The sequence below is a fragment of the Lingula anatina genome, chromosome 10, assembly GCF_051362555.1.
Source record: "Lingula anatina isolate TDL-2025a chromosome 10, LinAna3.0, whole genome shotgun sequence".
Classification (NCBI taxonomy): domain Eukaryota; kingdom Metazoa; phylum Brachiopoda; class Lingulata; order Lingulida; family Lingulidae; genus Lingula; species Lingula anatina.
In genome coordinates, this window is record NC_141776.1 from 663973 (window position 1) to 680533 (window position 16561).

General features: G+C 37.1%; 1 protein-coding gene across 1 annotated transcript; it reads right to left on the reverse strand.

The window, feature by feature from the left end:
• Positions 1 to 11218: 11218 nt before the first annotated feature.
• On the reverse strand, positions 11219 to 16270 carry LOC147759334 (carbohydrate sulfotransferase 14-like). The gene is made up of 2 exons (XM_086998193.1): positions 16129 to 16270; positions 11219 to 12453 (listed from the first exon to the last, which is right to left on the reverse strand). The coding sequence occupies exons 1-2, from the start codon at positions 16218 to 16220 to the stop codon at positions 11490 to 11492; spliced, it is 1056 nt and encodes a 351-aa protein (XP_086854319.1). The 5' UTR covers positions 16221 to 16270; the 3' UTR covers positions 11219 to 11489.
• Positions 16271 to 16561: the final 291 nt, after the last annotated feature.

Consider the following 16561-nt stretch of genomic DNA (forward strand, 5'->3'; position numbering starts at 1 on the left):
TGTACGCTGATAATATTCGAACTAACGGATGTCGTACAAATACCACCTTTAGATAGTCCCTTAGAATTACTTCTTTTTTCCTACGATGGAGATTTTGAAAATGAGTAATAGGGCGGTAGAATGTTCTTGACTTCTCTTGTACTTCAAACAAAGTTGTTGATGGTGCAAGTTTTCCAGCCAGACGGAGAAATACAAAGCGCCAATTCATTATTGCAACTTTTGGAATACCACAGAATAGTATCTTCTTTTCGTCATCGACATATCCATAACTTAACTTGTAAATGCCAGTGGCAAAAGGAGGCGTTGGCCTTGGTTTCGAACCAGACTGATGTATAAGTCTTTGACATTGTGCCATTACGTCGTGTTTTCTGCGGCTCATTTCTGCTAGCCATGTTTTAGGCACAGCGTCCCATTTAAGATGATTGAAACGGTATGCAAGCTCGTGCGGTGAATTGGGAACGCTACTGTTATGTTTATAAAGTCCAGGCGCCCATTTACCGTACACCCTAAAAGACAAGAAACATTAATTATATAACAAAATATTGCATATGTGTGTGTATGAGAGAGAGAGAGAGAGAGAGAGAAATACCAAGGTTTTTGCTTACAAAGATAAAAAATATATGCATTCCCCTAGTCTGTCTGTAACGCTAGCACGTGTATTCTATTTATACTTGTTAGATGATGCAGTCAAGTTCCTAAATATCACGAAACGTTTTCTACGAAGATGGTGTGTTATTTTCTGAGTGTGGTTTCCTTCGGTTGGCAATTTTGCTTATGTGCCTATTTGGTTATGATGTTGTCTAACTCTCTGAATGGTTGTCATGGAACAACCCTACTTTCTGGCAGTTTGGAGTTCAAAATTCTATCCTGTGTCAGCTGCTTGGTGTGCAATCTTAGCCCTCTCACTTATGAATCTCATTCAAAAAGTGTAATTAATGTTGAGATATTTTAGTCGTCATAATAGGCAGGTCAATGTTCTATAACTCACATCCTCAACTAACGCAATGATCAGTTGCCTTTTTATTATGCAATAATAAAGTTAAATCTGTTGGTACCCTTGTAGCAGTGTACACAGGGCCGGATTCATATTTTCTTACAGTCTTCCAAATTATCTTTGTTGGCCCAATCTCCACCCCTGCACTCTCTCCCTCTCTCTCTTTCTCTCTCTCTCTCTCTCTCTCTCTCTCTCTCTCTCACAAACACACACACACACACACACACACACACAATGTAAGCTAAAATCTCTCTCTCTCTCTCTCTCTCTCTCTCTCTCTCTCTCTCTCATACACACACATATATATGCAAAGAACGCATCAGTTTACATGAATGATTGCAAATAGGTATGTGAAAGTGTAATAGTGCATACCAGTAGATGTATGTCGTCAGTTTGAACCCATATAGGACCAGTCTTCCTAGGTTTCTGACTCCCCTCACCACAGTTTGCAATCGCACACATAACTACAAATAAATGTGGAAGGAGCTACCTGGAAAAGGTAAGTTTTATTTTCTGGGTAAGTGAATACTCCCCGATGACGTGAAGAGCAATAGTAAGCTGAATAGCTATAACGTGACTACAAAACTGTTTAATATGGAGCGTCATTTTTAAAACTGTGATTACATATTGGAAGATTGGAAATTCCTTATCACGGCTCAGAACGTCATGTCATGATTTGAAAAGAGGGGTACACATCAAAATATAGATCCTGAATTTAGATATTGTGATTATTGCTGCAATGCTTATAAAGAAGCATACATAGAGAACAACTACCATTTTGTGCTTGTGTGTCCACGGTAAAATTTCTATAGGGCCAAATATATCCCCCACATTCAGGCAAAAAGCTATTGAAATCTGAAGATGCAACTCTCTTAACAAACTTGTAAATGTATGTCTATGAGTGCCTCTAGCTAAAGGAGGGATAAACTTGAGTCATGTAATGTAATGATTTAACGAAGTTAACTTCTGTGTTTATTATATTTTATATGCATTTTATTGCTGTAGCATATGTACCCGACGGCTGTATGTGGCGGTAGTCGAATATTAATGACGTAACACATTCAGGGAATACGTGTACACACATCATATGATAATGCAAGCTACGTTAGAGGTAAGATTTTCACTGGTTGGGGGTGGGTGGGTGGGTGGGTGGGTGAGGGGGGTACATGTAGCCTTACGTCTTATCAGGGTATACTTCACACTGGATGTCCAACAACACTTCACATTTAAGAAGGGGCAGAAATAAAATCTACCTTAATCCCTGATCAGCTATCCGAGTTTACTCTGTTCAGTTATCATATTTATTTAGTATTTAAAAAGAACACAAAGTAGTATTTTTGGGCCAAAATGCGCAATTCACAAATTATAACGGGGCTACAAAGCCAAATATTTCCTTGGCATTCAGGCAAATGTATTCAACTTTAATAAGCTCATGAAATCTGAATATGCAACTCTCTTAACAAACTTGTCAATGTATGTGTATGAATGCTTCTAGCTAAGGAGTACATGTATGCAGGAGGCCTCAAATTGACTACTTTTACTGTTATGTAATATAGGCTGATGGCCTAGATTTACGAAATAAACATTATTTTATTATAGGTAGAATATTACATCCATAACAAGAAGATCTACTTGTCTATGGCGTTGGTTATTCATTTTGCTTTATATGAATATAACATTTTAGCCAACGTTGCAACTCCCTGCTTCTATTAAAAGCTACATAACCATTAAAATATTCTACTTACCATGACCGAAAACTATGGGTAATCAGAAAACAAACAACTAATACGCAAGCCATCAATACGCTCAGGTACTGTAGTCTCATCTTGCCTCTGTTTTCTCTTTACCTTTAATGTTCAAACGTAGTTACATAATGGGTTTATAACATGTATGTGTATTTTATTGCTGTAGCATATAGACCCGACGACAGCATGTTGCGGGGTGAATATTAATGGCGTAATACGTTCACGTAATGTATGTACAAACATAACATGATAATGCAAGTTACGTAAGAGGTAAGGTTTTTACAGGTTTTTTTTTTTTTTTTTTTGGGGGGGGGGTTGGAGTACATGTAGGCTTCGAACTGTATGTACCTCAACACTCCTATTTAGGAAGGGGGCTGAGTATAATTTACTTTAATCCCTGATCAGCTATTTGAGTTTGCGCCGTTTTATTATGATATTTATGAGGTATTTAAAAGAACACAAAGGAGGATTTTGCGCCAAAATGCACATTTAATGCATTTTCTCGGGGTAAACGGCAGTCTCTCCCATATATACCAACCCAAATCATTCCTTTTCTGACACTCGCCATAACTCTGTAACAGTTTTGAAAAAAGTCAATGATCAAAACCCGCACATAAGAGCAGCTTTTCCAAATAAGTCATTCATTTCCGATGACTCTTGCACTCTCAGATATCGCGAGACTCTCGCGCCGTGACTCACGCCCTTTTCAAACTTTGACAAGATGGCTGACTACTGAGGATGGACCAGTGCTAATGGAATTGATTTATTTTCTTTGTAAAATCAATTAATGTGCTGTATGTGTAATTTCATGTTTTAAAAACCTTAATTGTCCTCAGAAAAGTTCATCAAGAAGCGATTTATTGTGTGACTGTTACGAGTTAAGGGTGTTTTCTCACTGTGTTTATAGTGTGTGGTAGCCTACATGTGTGTTCCGGATGGTAGAAATTATAGTCTATAATGTGTCCCACGATACCGTTTCAAACCATTTCCAATTTCTGTTGTAGATTTTGCTAAAATAAGTATAAATTAATAAATATTGATGGTTGTTAACCACACTAAATGTGCCAGATATTAGTAAGCCATCAGTAAAAAGCATATGACCCTTTGTCCTTTCGGAACAATTTATACCTTTTAACCTTTTATAATGTTGGTCATACGGCTAATTATGTACACACTCCTCCCCCCCCCTTCTAGCTTTCCTGCGATACTAACAGCCAAGGTCAAATGAGGGTAGTCGTCAATTTGACTGCTCCTATTGGCCTGCCGACTCACCACATTAATAGCGTAAAAAAATTCCAGTCTAAATGTTCAAATTGGCATATTGGCTTGGAATATGAAGTTAACGGACCCAAAACTGGCTACTTTGGGATATATGGAGCTCATAACACTCCCAGTATTTTACACTTGTGAAAAATGGAATAGAATGTTTATTTCTATTTTCTGGTCAGACCTTATGGACTATTAGGCCGGACTACCGCTGTGGTAGTCCTAGGAATAGAAGTCCCGGTTCCATATGATTAGCTCAGGTTAGGGTTAGTTGGAGTATTGGGGTTAGTATATGGGACGACTATCACCTGTACAACGTAATGGGGAATGGACTACGGCTCCTAGCCGACTACCATTCCTGTCACACCGGTTAAGATTTGAAATGGCTGCTCTTTGAACATTCATTAGATATTTAAATACTTTATTCAGATAGCATTTGGTTTCCAGAGGGCGTGACATTTTAGGTTACAATCCATTTGGTTGTTTTTGAAGATAAAAATTAAAAAAAAAAAAAACAATAAAAAAGCGTCAATAAGAATGTGATATCGAAAGCGTTGCAATAGTTATTTTCTCAGTGGTTTGTGAAATAAATTGGTACATTATTGCAGACGGAATATTTACTGGAAAATTGTATCAATACAAAGGAGTTATTAGCTTGATTTGGACTAACAGGGTATATGTCTTTAATATATATTTTCGTTGCACCTAACATGGGTTCAATCTTTTGATGTCCCCCTTGCCCCATTTTAAAACATTTGACTGTGTTATCGTGAACATGCATAAAGGAAGAATATCAAATGTGCAACCTTTAGGTTTCTTGACAAGGACGCAGGTAATTCCTTCTGCTTTTTAAGCAACGTCAGGAAAAGTTGGGTCTAACCTGATTGTATTTTATAATATTTAACATTGAATGCTTCTGGTTACTTTTTTCCAAGACCAAACTTTTTGGGTTCTCAGAACAAGCAAGCAATTATCGTTACCACGATTTTTTCTTTTTTATTTGCTGCTTATTAAGCTACACGCCCTTCCGTTTAACCGCAACATATAATAGTGCTCTATATATGCAGGTGCTCTAAAATTCCTTAGCAATATATAACGGTTACACTTAAGTGTTTTAGGTGAATCGATACGTTTACATGTCCTAAATTGACCAAAAAGCTTTTTATGTACAGATGCATTGCGTCTGTATATATGGCCATTACCTCTGTCTTCGCCGGTGACACCGTCGTTGTCCTGCACGGTCGATAAGTGGAAAACCATTTAAACTTTTGCCTTCAAACTTAAAAAACTGATGAATTATAGTAAAAGGACAGGCCAAGTTAGAAAATCTGCTTGATTGGACCGTTTTTCCGAAAGTTATACAGTTTTTGTTTCTCTTTTTTCAACATAAATACCATACATATAACACATTTTTAGCGGAAAAGCCATTGATCTGTCTTCAATCTTTCAGGGATGATCAATATCATCAATATTCCTACAACACAGGTCGAGTTCCAAAACCAGTGCAGCCCCTGATCAGATTATTTTGTCTAGAATTATGATTTATTTAGAAATGAAGCTCGAGTCGGAAAGTCAATCAGATTTGATTCTTTTCCTGGGAGTTATGCCTTTTTTTTGTCTAATTTTCATTTTCTCATCACTGCATTTTCATTGAGGACTTAAAACTCCCACTGGCATTATTCCGTTTGGTAGTTATAATTTCTGAATGTGCATGAAAAAATTCACAGAATAAATTCTCACAAAATTGAAAGAGAAGCTTGGAGATCGAGTTTTTTTCCAAACATAATCAATCTATTTTTGTCAGATCGTATCCGAACAGCTGTGCATCCGTTCTGAAAACCTCCAACAACCTGCGTAGATCTGCTTCCTCCACTTCAGCGTAGCTCTCTTTCATTTTTTGTGCCGTGTCACCGTGAACCCTGTGACGTTCAGCCGTATCGTTCACAGATTCCAGAGATGGAAATGTGAAGTTTGCACCGATTAATTTCAAGAAGTTTGAGGCGTCTTCTTTTTCTTCTAAATGGCCAATGATATCATATTGAACAGAACAAGGGTCGCAAAGCTGGAAGTATTCTGCCCAATGATCGGATCCAATTCTCACATTTCGATCCATGACCCCCTTCTTAGGGTCATAGCTCTTTGTGATGTGGCGAACAAAATGACTGAAACGCACTGTTTGCCTGACCCCACTTCGTCTTTTCAGTCTTCTGAAAAGCTTTGACACGGCCAGATTCCCGTCCATCATCATTCTGTACGCTGATAATAACCGAGCTAACGGATGTCGTACAAATATCACCTTTACATAGTCCCTTAAAATTGCTGCTTTTTGTCCCTGATTGGCTTTTTGAAAGTGATTAATAGCACGATAAAATCTTTGTGAATTTTCTTGTACTTCAAACAAAGTTGTTGATGGTGCAAGTTTTCCAGCCAGACGAAGAAATACAAAGCGCCAGTTCATTATTGCAACTTTCGGAATACCACAGAATAATATCTTCTTTTCGTCATCGACATATCCAAACGGTATATTGCATATTATAGTGGCAAATGGAGGCGTTGGTCTTGATTTCAATCCAGACGAGTTTATTAATCTTTGACACTGTGCCATTACGTCGTGTTTTCTTCGGCTCATTTTTTCTAACCATGTTTTTGGCACAGCGTTCCATTTAAGTTGATTGAAACGGTATGCAAGCTTGTGTGGTGAATCCGGAACGTTATTTTTATGTTTATAAACTGCAGGCTCCCATTTACTGTTCATCCTGGAAGAACAAGTGCTATTAATTATATAGGAATTTATACTCCCAAGTGTTTCCCCTTATGCAATGAGTACAGTGATACAGGAAATCTAGTCATGAAACAATGTTTTTATTCAACTACTAACATGTTTTTTTCACCAAGTGATTTTTTGCAAGTGCTGCCCATTCTTTCTGCAAAATTATTTTAAACAATAATCTGCAAAAATATAAATAAATGATTTAAAGAAAGATTATTTGTTTTAGGAACCCTCAAAGAATGTGATATAAGTCTCCATGTAAGGTGTCCTCTGACCACTGAATAAGACTGCCCCCATACTTATAAAGACTACTTAACATATATTGTTTAAAGGAAATTAAAGTCGTGCTAATTATCTATAATATATCACAATACTTTACATTTAGAAACATCCTTGATTTTGAAAATCTATGTGTGAAAAAAACCTGAATTATGAGGTTTCCGTCTTTCTATACAGATTTTCATCAAAATTAAATCAGCTGAACCCCTCCGTGCCACATTTAGAAAGGGTTCTCTTGTTTTTTGTACACAAAGATAAGAAGAATATTATACTTGAAACAAGAAGACACAGCTAAAAAGAATATTATATTCATAACAAGAAGATCTAATTGCCTATGACGCAGGTTACTCATTTTGCTTTATATGAAAATAACATTTAAGCTAACGTTACCACTACCCTGCTTGTATTAAAAGTTACATTTCCATTATAAATCATTTTGGCTGTTGTCTACTTACCTTGACCGAAATCTTAGGGCAAACAGAACATAAACAACCAATACACAAATCATTAATACGCTCAGGCGCAATAGTCTCATCTCGCCTCCGTTTTCTCTTTTCCTGGAATACTTTTGGCCTCGTTCTCCACTGTGTTTAAAATATTTGATATGCGTTTTAATGCTGTAGCTACAGACATAACCGCATTGGTTGGCGTTAATCGAATATTTATCATGTCATACGTTGCGTAATACGTGTATAAAGAACAGTTCAAGGGAGCAGAGTAAAATCTACCTAAATCTCTGATCAGATATTCGACTTTATTCCGTTATCATATTTAAAACGTATCCAGAGTAGTATTGTTATTCCAACATACAGATTTCACGAATTATCCCGGGGTAAATTACATTCCCCCACCCCCGCTTTGCCAACCTTTACCATTATTTATAATTCCTTTCCGAGACTCGCCATACCTCCATAGCAATTTAGGAAGAAGTCAAGTATCAAAACCCTCGCATAAGATGTTTTCCAAATACACCATTCATTCTCGTACTAGACTTTAAGATATCGCGAGACTCTTGCGCTGTGACTCGCGCTCTTTTCAAACTTTGACAAGATGGCTGACTACCAAGTTTGGACAAGGTCCGCTCAATTTTTTTCAAGAAGGGAGTGGCCTTTAAGGTTATTCTACATTTGACCGTTTTTGAAGATTAATTAAAAACAAAAAATGTCGAAAAGTTTCATTAAGAGTGTGATATCAAAATCGTTGCAGGATGTATATTGTCAATGGCTTGTGAAATGTATTGATACGTTATTGTAAGCAGACGGAATATTAGCTGGAAATGTATCAGTCTATTTCGCAATAAAAAGACGTTTTAATCCCGCCTAACAGGGTACATGTCTCTAATATAAATTTTCATCACACCTAACCTGGGTTTAATATTCTGATGCCCCCCCCCCCCCCATTGCCACATTTTAACACATTTGACTCGTGTTATCGTGACCACGCACATAGAAAGACTATCAAATGTGCAACCTTAAGGTTGTCTTGACTAGGACGCAGGTAATTCCTTCTGCGTTTTGTCGAAAATTATGCTGTTTTTGTTTCTCTTTTTTCAACATAAATACCATACATATAACACATTTTTAGCGGAAAAGCCATTGATCTGTCTTCAATCTTTCAGGCATGATCAATATCATCAATATTCCTACAACACAGGTCGAGTTCCAAAACCAGTGCAGCCCCTGATCGGATTATTTTGTCTAGAATCATGATTTTTTTTAGAAATGAAACTCGAGTCGGAAAGTCCATCTGATTTGATTCTTTTTCTGGGAGTTATGTCTTTTTTGTCGAATTTTTATTTTCTCATCATGGCATTTTCATTGAGGACTTAAAACTCCCACTGGCATTATTCTGTTTGGTAGTTATCATTTCTGAATGTGCGTGAAAAAATTCATAGAATAAATTCTCACAAAATTAAAAGAGAAGTCTCATCTTGACTCCGTTTTCTCTTTTCTTTCAATGCTTTTAGCCTCGTTCTTCACTTAGGTTTTTATAATATTTGATATGCCTTTTACTGCTGTAGCTACAGTCACAACCGCATTGGTTGGCGTTAATCGAATATTTATGATGACATATACGTTGCGTAATACGTGTACAAACAACAGTTGAAGGGAGTACAGTTGTAAGAACAAAAATGATTGTATCAAACTTAGTTTATGGTTTATTGTATCAGATATGCTGAGCAAGCACATCTATCACATTTCTTTAATAAAAGGACCTCATTAGCATAAGTGAACAGTCCTAGTTGTCACACCCAGGAGAGTGTGGGTCAGTGAGGTGTGTGCTGCAGAGGAGTGCAGAGGTGCAGAAATGCAGTGGCATTATTTATGTATCTATCCAGTAGAGGCATAATGCTACATGGCTGTTTCAAGCTGAGACTATTTCAAATAAATTTCAATTAAATGAATATGCCCGTTGTCATTTGCCTCGTTTTTCTGTTGCCCCCGCGAGCTACAACAGTAAAATCTCTGTTCAGCTATTCGAGTTTTTTCCGTTAAGTTATCATATTCAAAACGTATCCAGAGGACGATTGTTAAGCCAAAATACACATTTCACAAATTATCCCGGGGTAAACGGCACTCCCCCTCCCCATCCCCGCTTTGCCAACTTTAAACATTATTTATGATTCCTCTCTAAGTATAAAAACCCTCGCATAAGAGTTTTTTTAATACACCATTCATTTGCGTACAAGATATTGCGAGACTCTCGCGCCGTGACTCGCGCTCTTTTCTAACTTTGACAAGATGGTTGACTACCTAGTTGGACAAGGGCCGGTGATTTTTTTTTGTTTCTTTGTGAAACCAATTAATACCATTTATCTGTCCTTTTTTAATTTTTAAATTGCCGTCAGATAAGTTCAACAAGAGGCGTTCTAAATCCAAATTGTGTGGCTGTTACGAGGGGATGGCGTTTTCTCACTGTGCTTACAGTGCGTGGTAAATTCCGTATGGCAGAGATTAGGGTGGACTGCCGAATGACATAAATGATGGTTCTAGAAATGGAAGTCCTGGGCCCCATATGATACCTGTAAGTACAGCTTGGTGTTAGCCGGAGTATAAGGATAAGTATATGGGACGATTATCAACCTTACAAGTAATGGGGAAGGGACTGAAATGGCTGTTTTTTCAACAGCCATTAGATATTTGCATATTTTATTCAGAGACCCTTTTAAGAAGAGGCGTGACCTTTAAGGTTATTCTCCATTTGACCGTTTTTGAAGATAAAATTAAAAAAATAAAACATGTTGAAAATAATAAAAAAAGATGTTGAAAAGTGTCATTAAGAGTGTGATATCAAAAGCGTTGCAGAATGTATTTTGTCAGTGGCTTGTGAAATGAATTGATACCTTTATTGTAAGCAGAAGGAATATTAGCTGAAAATGTATCAGTCTATTTCGCTATACAAAGGTGTTTTTACCCTGACTGCCAGGGTATATGTCTCTAATGTAGATTTTCATCACACCTAACATGGGTTAAATCTGTTGATGCCCCCCCCCCCTTTTTAATACCCCTACAGGGGCGGATCCAGAAATATTTCCTGGCAGTCTTTCGTATTATATTTGGTTATCCATCTTCCATTTTTGGCCGTCTTCCGACAGAAAAAATTAGATACCCTTTAATGTAAACTTGAAAATCTGACCGTCTTCCGGAAGACCCAGAAGACGGCCTAAATCCGCCCCTGCCCCCCATTTTAATACATTTGACTCGTGTTATCGTGACCACGCACATAGAAAGAATATCAAATGTACAACCTTAAAACTGTCTTGACTAGGACGCAGGTAATTCCTTCTGCTTTCTAGGCAACGTTAGCCAACGTTGGGCTTAACCTGCTTGTATTTAATAATATTGACATAAAATGTTTCTTTTTTTGGTACCGACACCAGAATTCTTAGTCTGCAGCCGACGAACAGACGACGAACATACAAAGCAGAACTGATGGATGTTTGAAAAATACAGATTGAATTAAAAATCAACTTGATTGGACCGTTTTTCCGAAAGTTATGCTGTATTTATGTCTCTTTTTTCAACAAATTCCATTCATTTACGTAACACATTCAGCGGATATGCAATTGATCTATCGCCTTCAAACATTCAGGAATGGTCAAAATTACTCAAACACAGGTCGAGTTCTAAAACCAGCTCCTGGTCGAATAATTGTGTCGAGAAGTTATGTTTTTTTTTTTTTTTTTTTTTTTTTTTTGTGAAATGCAGCTTGAGTCGGAAAACCAGTATGATTTGATTCTTTTTCTGGAAGTTATGCAGTGTTTTTTTGTAAAATTTTCTCTTTTCACATCATCACATTATCAGTGTAGGACTAAGAACCCCTACTGGCATGTTGCTGTTTGGTAGTTTTATCTTTTTAATATCCGTGAAAAAAATCATAGAATAAATTCTTACTAAATTATAATTGATGTTTTGAGAGCTGTTTCCAAATATAATCAATCCATTTTTGTCAGATCGTATCCGAACAGCTGTGCATCCGTTCTAAAAACCTCCAGCAACCTGCGTAGATCTGCTTCCTCCACCTCAGCGTAGCTCTCTTTCATTTTTTGTGCCGTGTCGCCGTGAACACTGTGACGAGAAGCAGTATCGTTCATGGATTCCAGAGATGGAAAGGTGAAGTTTGCACCGATTAATTTCAAGAAGTTTGAGGCGTCTTCTTCTTCTTCTAAATGGCCAATGACATCATATTGAACAGAACAAGGGTCGCAAAGCTGGAAGTATTCTGCCCAATGGTCGTCTCCCAATCTTTTCTCTCGAGTAAGGATCCCTTTACTGGGGTCATAGATCTTTATGATAAACCTAACAAAACTCTTTAAGGAAACGGTACCACCATTTTGTTTTTTAAGCATTTTGAAAAGATTGACTGACACTGTATTTCCTTCTGCCAGCATTCTGTAGGCTGATAAGAGTCGGGCTAACGGATGTCGTACAAATACCACTTTGAGATAGTCCCTAAGAATTACTTCTTTTTTCTTATAATTGAGATATTTAAAGTGAGTAATAGCGCGGTAGAATCTTGTTGACTGCTTTTGTACTTCAAACAAAGTTGTTGATGGTGCAAGTTTTCCAGCCAGACGAAGAAATACAAAGCGCCAATTCATTATTGCAACCTTTGGAATACCACAGAATAGTATTTTGTTTTCTTCATCCACATATGCATACCTTAACTTGTATATTCCTGTGGCAAATGGAGGCGTTGGTGTTGATTTCGAACCAGAATCATGTGTTAGTCTGTGACACTGTGTCATTACGTCGTGTTTTCTGCGGCTCATTTTTTCTAGCCATGTTTTAGGCACAGCGTTCCATTTAAGTAAATTGAAACGGTATGCGAGCTCGTGTGGTGAATCGGGAACGTTACTGGTATGCTGATGAACTCCAGGCTCCCATTTACCGTACACCCTAGAAAGACAAGTACTATTGGTAATATTAGAATATATTCTCCCCTAGCAAATAAAGTGTTACCCCTGATGCAATGGGTACAGTGATACAGAAAGTCAAGTCATGAAACAATGATTTTATTCAACTACTAAAAATGATTTATGAGTGCGTGTTTGTGTATGTGTTTGTGTGTGTGTACGTTTGGACTTACTTGTATGCAGTAGTATTGAAAAGAAAGATATCCTTGTAGTCAAATGTACCCAGTGCTTGCTAAAATAAGCTGCTGGTTCGATACACTCTATGATTATTTTAAGAACACGACGACTGGTGGAATAGATTGTGACATACGTGAAGTAGACCCCAATGTAGGCTTATACACCGAGACAGTGTTCAATGAATTAGATAGTCCCGTGAGTGACGGTGAGATCATTGGCGCAATTAAAAAATTAAAAGCTAACAAGAGCTGTGCCGAGGACTGTATGATAAATGAATTTTTTGTACACTGTAAATATGCTTTACTTCCGGCGTTAAGAACTTTGTTTAATTCTGTACTCGATTCGGGGCACTTTCCAGAGAATTGGTGTAAGGGTTGTATCATACCTTTACATAAAAATTGAAATGGTGACGGTCCTTGTAATTATCGGGGAATTACGATAACTAGTTGTTTAGGCAAGCTGTTTACTTCCATACTTAATAAAAGGCTAGAAGCTTGGGATGAGGATAACAGTGTTACACAATTTGGATTTAAAGCGGGGCATAGTACCGTAGATGCTATCTTTGTGCTAAAGCACGTGATAAATCGTACTTTAAGGAGTAAGAAGCGACTATATTGTGCATTTGTGGATTATAAATCAGCTTTCTATTCCATCGATAGGCCAAGTTTATGGAAGACATTAAATAAACTCGGTGTTCAAGGCAAATTGCTCCGAATTGTAAAAAGTCTTTACAGCAATGTAAAGGCAAGTGTTAAGTTTAAAGGTCAGCTATCTGAATATTTCCAAATACACACCGGTCTATTACAAGGAGAGGTAATGTCCCCGCTACTTTACTCTTTGTATGTAAATGATTTTGAAACTTTTTGCTTATCGGAAAATTGTAAAAGTATTGACATACGGGACATAAATCTTTTCTTACTTATGTATGCTGATGATACGGTACTTTTATCGGAAACTCCTCAAGGACTACAAAAACTTTCAGATACCCTGAAATTATACTCTCAAAAGTGGAAATAAACGGTTAATACAGCAAAAACAAAAACAACGGTCTTCAGAAATGGGGGTAAGTTAAGGGCTGAAGAGACATGGAAATATAACGATGTTGTCTTAGAAAGGGTGAATCAGTTTAGTTATCTCGGTTTTTTTTAAATTTTAATGGTAAGTTTTGTCAAACTCAAAAACATACAGCAGAACGGGGTAAAAAGCATTATTTGCTATTAGCAGCATGTTAAAAACCATAACTTTAATGTGTCCACCCGGTGTGCAGTATTTGATACGTACGTTGGTAGTATTTTAAATTATGCATCAGAAATATGGGGATTCAATAAGGCAAATGTTATAAGAAAAGTACATACCGATTTTTTTTAAAATAATGCTGGGTGTTAAAAGAAGCACTAGTAATAACTTAGTATATTATGAAACCGGGCGATATTCACTTATTTTAGGTAGAAAACTAAGAATATTTAAATATTGGCTGAAATCCGCTCTTCAAAAAACTGTATTATACAAACATGCTATAAAGATATCCTTAACAATAATTTCGAGTGGATAAATTGTATACGGAATGACCTTGAATTAATGGGTCTGTCATTTACTTTTTATGAAAACATGTCGGATGCTTGTTTACTGCCCTTGATAGAACAAAGATTGAAGGATCATTTTAGACAAGGAGAAATATTCACAGCGGGTAAAGGGCTTCTGTATCAACACCTTGTTGATAGTTTCACAGTGCAATTTTACTTGAATAAGCCAATTTCACAGAAAAATAAGGAATTTATCGCAACATTTAGGCTTTCATCACATAATCTAGCTGTAGAGACTGGCCGGAACACAGACACAAATAAGAAATTAAGAATCTGTTAGTTATGCAATTTAAACGATGTAGAGGATGAATTTCATTGTATCCTTAAATGCCCTCACTACAACACGATTAGGCAGAAATATATTAAGAAATTTTATTATACAAAGCCAAGTGTCTTTAAATTAATTAAATTACTATCACTAACAATGTATCACAATTAAACAACTTGGGAAAATACCTGAAATGTGCATCGGAACTAAGATTAATGTCAATCTGATGAATTATTATTATTATTATTATTATTATTATTATTGTTTGTATCAGTAGTAGTTGCTGTAGTCATGGTAGTTGATTAGATATAACTTTATATTGTCACTGTTTTATATTCTGATGAGCCGTAGGGCTCAAAGGTTTAATAGATTGAATTGAATGTGGAGCTTGTCCTATAGATCTAAGATGCTGGACTAAACATCCTATGCGTGGGCCTTGCCAACCGATGAAAGTTGATTTGGGAAACTGTCAGCTTTTGATATGATCTAAACCACTCCCAGCCTCCGGACAACTTGTCAGCAAAGTTAGTAAGGGCCCCTTTACACTGGACGGCGTCCTTTCTGCGTCCAGCAGTACGGACCCATTTGAGAGTTAAAAAATTATAATACTTTTCGTGCCGACAACTGGCTGATCATTGAGCATTCATTCTGATACAAAATCAATGCTCGTGTCTCCTTATTAGGACCACAGCGATGCCAAATTCCATGGTCGCATAAAGGACGCAGAAAGGACGCCGTCCAGTGTAAAGGGGGTATAAGGAAGACTCAAACAGCCTTTGATATAATCTAAACCACTCGCGGCGACCATGGTCTCATGACATGTAGTGTCACCCAGGTTAGTAAGGAAGTCAATGTAGACCGTCACAGACAAAGAAAGAAGGTTGGAAATCTTGAAAAAATTTGACGGTCTTAGTGTGATAGAAAGAAATAGATGCCCGTCAACGTAACCGTGTGTGTGTGTTTGTGTGTGTGTGTGTGTGTTTGTGTGTGTGTGTTTGTGTGTGTGAATCTGGGTGTGTGTTTGTAAGATACAATTGGGAGTTTTTGTTTTACAATTGGGAGATTTTGTTGATAAGATATTGACCTAGTCAGTCTCCACCACCAGCAAAAGCGTTCTACTTTTGTGGTTATGTATTTTTGCAAGTGTCGCCGATTCTTCTCGTAAAGCCATTTTTCAACATTGATCTTCAAATATATAAATTAATGATGTACAAATAGATATTTGTTTTTACAAAGAATGCCATAAAATCTTTCATATAAGGTTTCGTCTGACCACACTCCACTGAATAAGACTGCTCCCTACTTATGAAAGGTACTGTCCTATATTCTTTAAAGGCGGGGGGAGGGGGGGGGGTAGGTCAGTGTTTTAATATACATTTTCACCACAGTATAGCTTAAGACAGCTGAACTCCTCCTTGCCATAGTTTGATGTGTTTGTCTAGTTTTCTTTTGTACAAGCACATGGGAAGAATGTTACCTCCATAGCAAGAAGATCTATTATGTGACTATTCTATTATGTGGCTAATAATTTTACTTAATATGAAAATAACAAGTTAGCCAACGTTACGACTGCCCTGCTTGTAATAAAATTTACATCACAATTTAACCTTTTTCATTACACTCTACTTACCATGACCAGTCTTTGGGTCTTTGTGTACTCAGAATATAAACAACTAATAAGCAAGCCATTAATATGCTAAATTGCAGTCGCAGTAGTCTCATCTCGACTCCGTTTTCTCCTTTCTTTCAATGCAGCATGTCTTCAACCTGAAGTCAAGGGGTGAAGGTCGACCTCGCAATCCGAGGCTGTCAATGACTATAACCCCCCCCCCCCTCTTAAAAAATCTAGATCCGCCCCTTACGTCTTATCAGGGTATGCTTCGAACTGGATGTCCAACAATACTCTTATTTAGGAAGGGGGCAATGTAAAATCTAGATTAATCTCTGATCAGCTATTCGAAATTAGTCCGTTTAGTAATTATATTTATTAAAATTTTAAAAGTACACAAAGGAGTATTTTTGCGACAAAAACTCAAATTTAACAAATTATCCCGGGGTGAACT

Excerpts from the sequence above, each read along its gene's own strand:
- LOC147759334 (XM_086998193.1), bottom strand. The coding sequence starts at position 16,220 with ATGAGACTACTGCGACTGCAATTTAGCATATTAATGGCTTGCTTATTA. Across the intron at positions 12,454-16,128 it reads AGACCCAAAGACTGGTCATG|GGTGTACGGTAAATGGGAGC; the intron begins GTAAGTAGAGTG and ends TTGTCTTTCTAG.